At 48.6% G+C, this 5,371-nt stretch overlaps 1 protein-coding gene across 1 annotated transcript; it reads left to right on the forward strand.

Moving 5' to 3' along the window:
- Window positions 1-811: 811 nt before the first annotated feature.
- Window positions 812-4,930, forward strand: LOC148477025 (uncharacterized). Its single transcript, XM_088457324.1, has 2 exons — window positions 812-2,648; window positions 4,221-4,930. The coding sequence occupies exons 1-2, from the start codon at window positions 821-823 to the stop codon at window positions 4,928-4,930; spliced, it is 2,538 nt and encodes an 845-aa protein (XP_088313450.1). The 5' UTR covers window positions 812-820.
- The last annotated feature ends 441 nt before the right edge of the window (window positions 4,931-5,371 follow it).

The following is a 5,371-nucleotide window of genomic DNA, read 5'->3' on the forward strand; positions in this document are numbered from 1 at the left end:
CCTACTTCCTATAGACAATATGGAAGGGTGTGGCCGATTTCTTAATGCCCAGTGTACAGCAATGAAAGAGTGAAAAACCTAAAGGTGGGGGCTAGTGCAGCTGTGAGGGTATAACTATGCATCTCCCTCAGTGATAATTGTTCTTGTGCCCAAGGAGAGTCCTGACGACTGGCCAGAATCCAATGCTCCTGTGTCTCCTTCACGACTGAGTCTAGATGTAAAGACTCTGGGTTCTTTTTCATTTTTAATTCCTTTTATTTTCTGAAACCTATTTGTGATATATTTGTATTGTCCATATTTGTACTACCTTTTTCTGTAATCAATAACCTTGGAAATATTTTTCGGATTAAACATTCTTAATCCAGTGTATTCTCCGTGTTCTTGTCGAATTCACGAGCCTGTGAGGTCAAAGCTACGTACCTATATGTAAGTGAGTGTGCATATTGAGATTTAAGGGGAGAACCTAACGACTCCCGTTAACTTCGTTGGTGGTGGCAGAACAGTGTTAGAGTAACCGCACGTGCTGAGGTAACCATAAGTCACTGGTGGCGATTCTCAGATTGAGGTATCTGGAGAATCGGCCGGCTGGTCGTGACAAATTGGTGGCAAGCGGTGGGATGATGATAATTGTTGTTTTTATCACAAGAACTTAAGTGAATTAATGGTGTGTGATTCTTGAGAGAAACTACATCATAAATTCACCGGAGAATTACGCTCAAGGTTTAGATTTAAACGGACATACATAGCAAATAGTTTCTGTTCCCCCCCCCACTCTTGTTTTTCTTTTCTATTTTATTTGGCAATTAGTTTGAGGTCCAGAATGACCACAGAGTACCTGCAACAGAAAAGAGATGACCTTGTGGCCATGTGTATGGAGAGAAACATTGCCTGGAAGGGCCAGAACAAGGATCAACTGGCCCAATTACTCCAAGTGGCGGATCAGAATCTTGTTGCTGAAGGTGGCCAGACAATGGACAACCCTGCTGCAGAGGCGCAGTCTGTACTGGACCTTACAACAGATGCACAGCGGGGGTCGGACACCTCTGCTGGGTCAAGTGAGTCTGCACTAGAGAGTTTCCTTCAAACTGCTGCCAGGCATATGAAGGACAGGGACTCTGCTTCCACAACTCTGCAGCTGATGCAGCAGTTCCAAACGTCTGCGGACAGGGAAGCTGCTGGACGCCGAGCTGACCAGGAAGCAGAAGCTGCCGAGCGGAAAGCAGTCCGAGAGGCTGAGGCTGCAGCTGCAGAGCGCCAGGCTGCGGCTGAGGAGCGCCAGGCTGAGCGCGTGTTCCAGCTGGAGATGGCCAGACTCCGCAGACAGAATGCCACCTGTGAACCGGGTAGGAAAAAGACCCGGCACGATCAATTTCCTGTATTGGAGAAGGATGGTGACCTCGATACGTTCCTGAGGGGGTTTGAAAAGACTTGCCGACAGTTTGCACTGGACCACAGTGAATGGGCAAGTTATTTAACCCCTGGGCTGAGAGGAAAAGCTTTGGAGGCGTTTGCAGATCTTCCCCAGGAACTGGATGGTGATTATGCTGCGATTAAAAAAGCCTTGTTACAGCGTTTCAACATCACCCCTGAGGCTTATCGACAAAAGTTCAGAGACTCAAAGCGCAGTCCCTCTGATACCTATGTGGGACTGTTAGCGCAATTGTCAACCCTGTTGCATCAGTGGGTTGATGGATTGCAGGTGACGGACTTTGACAAACTAAAGGACCTTATTCTCCAGGAACAGTTCCTCACACTGTGTCCAGCGGAGGTCAAAGAGTGGGTCCTGGATCGGGATCCCAAAACGTCTCAGGAGGCTGCCAGCCTGGCAGACAAGTACACCAGCACTCGGGCTTCTGTGGTGAAGAAGAGCTGGGGGATGCCAGGACAAGCAGCATGGAGAGAGAGACGACCTGGAGGATCACCCCCGCGGTACCCTGCAAAGCCAGCTGTTGCTGCACCTTTTGGGGGGGCGGGGGGAAAACCTGTTTTGGCAACTGGCCGCAGGTGTTTTACATGCAATGAGCTGGGGCACATCAGTGTTGATTGCCCCAAGAAGAAAAGATCAACACCCTCTCCTGTGAGTGGCCCGGCAGGGAAACCTGTGCCAGCCATCCTGTGTGTGGAAGGGCCCCAAGGACACCACCGGGACAATCTACAAGCGGTCCAGGTAGGACACCAAGTTGCACTTGGGCTATTAGACTCTGGCTCAGACCTGACTCTCATCCACCCAGCCTTAGTGGGTCCCGAGGATATTATTCCAGGGAAGACAATTACAGTGCAGGGAGTGGGTGGGGTGCACCCAGAGGTGCCTATGGCTCGTGTGTATCTTGACTGGGGAGTTGGGAGAGGTATCCGGGATGTTGGGGTGCTGGACAATTTACCTGCTACAGTACTGTTGGGGTGTGATTTGGGGAAAATGCAAACTAAATATGTAACTGAGAATGATGTTGTAAATTATGCAAAGTTACAAACTAACCCAGTTTTTCCCCAGGTGACTCCAGCTGACCAACCCAGCATGAGTACAAATGAATGTGATTGTATCAGTGATGTACAAAGTTCTGTTCTAGCAGATAACCCTTTGCAGTTCCACAGGCTGGAGTCCGGTCAGTCAGAACTGGGTCTGACGGTGTACCCTAATGAAAAACTGTGTAATGTACTGTTAACAGATGATATTGCAAATGTACCACCATCAGGGGTTGGAGTGAATACCGTATGCAACAATGAGTCTAATGTAACCCCTTCCTTTACAGTAATGACCCGGCCCACAGCAGCGCAGAGGGGCTGTGAGTTAACCCTTGCAGGTGTGGAAACCAGCTCAAAAGAGGTTAATCCCCCTCATTCCCCCTCCCTCCCTGTACTCAGGTCAGTCTCAGACACTGAATTGGGAAAGGGCAGGGCAGCTGCTGCCCTAACTCTATACAATGACCAGGTAGTCCAGAGGGATGCTATCAAAGCTGCACAGGACACTGACCCTAGCCTGGAATCTGTAAGAGCACGAGTTAGCCGAGCAGGTCAGGAAGGGAAACATGATAGGATCAGTCAGGAATACCAGGAAGGGAAACCAGATATAATTTTTGTGGAAAATGAAATATCTTTGGAGAGAAATGTCAGGGTTGTGCAACAAGGTGCAGTTACTGGCATAGCTGAGTGTCCCACTGTATATGGTACTGGTGAAATTACTCCAGTCCCTGGTGCAAATGATCTGGAAAAATTACAAGTACCAGGGATTGATGGTAACGAAATGTGTAAACGTGTGTCTGATGTGACTCCTACCCTAATTGTAAGTACCAGGGAGGAAGCAGCACAGAGGAGCTGTGCAGTAATCCCTGAAGGAATGAGCAGTGGTCTGCTAGCAGTCACAGAGGACAGTAATATTGTGTGTCCAACGTCTCCCCACCCTCACACACAGACCCTCATTCCAGCAGATCTAGGAAGACAGGAAGTTTTCAAGATGGAATCTGGTAGGGTCAGTAATGTGTTAGAGTCCACCCATGTTTGTATGGCAACTGATGGTCCAGGTATCAGGGCCAAAGTATATAGTTCCCAGTATGTGATGTATCTCTGTGCTAAGACAGGTCATGAGGGGGAGGAAAGGATTCTAGCCCCAACTAACTATGACAGAGAGACCCTTAGCCTCATACTTCCTGCTGCTGAGCCTGTGATCCTGTCACACACCACTGACCCAGTCATAAGCCATACACCCCCCACTGGGCTGTTGGATAAGGACCTGACTGGAATGCTGGATAGCAATGTATTAGAATTAGATGATCCTGTGAGGGAGGAGGGTGTGTCAGAGCCACAGCTGACACAGTTAAGCATCCTACCCCTTGAATTAGAAGTGCAGGCTGGTAACCAACTGTTTAAAAATGTGATGTCTGATTGTACGTTGTCTCCAATGACTGACATGGACTTTGCAAAAGTTCCTTCTCCTGTTGTAGGTCTCAGGGAGCTAGAGATTGACAATGATCACTCCCAGATACTGTGTAAGGAGATGGAGCCAGGGCAGAGTGATAAAGGGAAGTACTCCCTACCTGAGCCAGCAGTGATTCAGACCAGGTCAGATGAGCTGGAGGCCCAGGACTGCCTAGAAGGCATGAGTGAGGTGCCGTACTCAAGGCACAGGGTAGAAGGAGGTATCCTTCACCCACAACCAGGACTGGGAGAGACTTTAGCTTCAGGGTCTACCCCTATGGTTGATGAAAAGGTTGTGTCTATGTTAGGTACTGCCGAATACTCCCATTCTGAATCCCACTCTATCACCTTAAACCAAATACTAAGGACTTTCGTGGAGTCTCAGGGAAGAGACCAGGAGGGGTTCCTGCCGCGTCGCCTCTTTGCATACCGCGAGATGCCGCAGGAACACTCTTGCTTCTCACCCTCTGGACTCCTATATGGGTGCAGAGTGTGCAGCCCCTTAGATTTGGTTAAGAAAGAGTGGGAAGGTAAATTGATTAAACTGAATCAAACTGAAACGTCAGTGGTGTCGTACATGGTGAAGTTCAGGGAGGAGTTACAGTCCCTAAGGGGAATGTCGCAGAATGACCTGAACCCTGCGCAGGTGAAACAGAAGCTCTGGTATGACTGCATGAGGGAGGGCACCTGTGAGTTAGGCCACAAGGGCCTGGTGCTGAGCCCTATGCAGCTGACCAAGCTACAGGCTGCCTGGGAAAGTCCCCAGCTAATAGTGCCACATCTCCAAGATATCAATTATGTGTTGGCAGCAGGGGAGGGATGGAAGAGTGAGACTGTGTACCACAGTAATTTGCTCAGAGCTTGGCATGACATGGAAACTTGTGTAATAGCCATGTGTTGCCTAAATGAAAATGATCAGAAACCTGACCCCTTGGTAAATGTAGCAGCTGCTGCTAAAGAGGCAGATGGGTACAGCAATGAGGTGACATGGTACTGGGGGTCACAGGAGAGAATGTGATAGGTGGATCACTGTCTCTCCTGTGCCCATCTTCAGGGGGAGGTGTGGCGTTTATTCCCGAGAATAATCGCCAGGAATGATGTCATGTAAATGTATATATATATAAATGTGTGTATCAACATGGTTTCTAGGCAGTGTCCTGTATTTGACCTGTAGGAATACAAAGCTTGGAGGAGATTTGTCTTCCTGGAACCAGGCATCTAGATAACCATCTCTTCTCTCTACGGGCCATAAAGTTTGGGGAGAGATACATCCTTAATGCAGATGGTCAGACCTGGTCAAGCCAGGTTATGGGATATAAAATCCTTTAGGAGGGAGATGACAGGAATGTAGGGTATGTTACCTGCTTATTGGTTTCTAAAGACCCCTTCACACTGTTTCAAGACCCCCTACTTCCTATAGACAATATGGAAGGGTGTGGCCGATTTCTTAATGCCCAGT

The sequence above is a fragment of the Taudactylus pleione genome, unplaced genomic scaffold, assembly GCF_031769625.1.
Source record: "Taudactylus pleione unplaced genomic scaffold, aTauple2 ptg000757l, whole genome shotgun sequence".
NCBI classification, from domain to species: domain Eukaryota; kingdom Metazoa; phylum Chordata; class Amphibia; order Anura; family Myobatrachidae; genus Taudactylus; species Taudactylus pleione.

What these genes read in the sequence shown, in the direction of transcription:
- LOC148477025 (XM_088457324.1), top strand. Translation starts at nt 821, where the DNA reads ATGACCACAGAGTACCTGCAACAGAAAAGAGATGACCTTGTGGCCATG. An exon ending in GTACCCTAATGAAAAACTGT is followed by an intron (nt 2,649 to 4,220) that starts GTAATGTACTGT and finishes TGTCTATGTTAG; the next exon opens with GTACTGCCGAATACTCCCAT.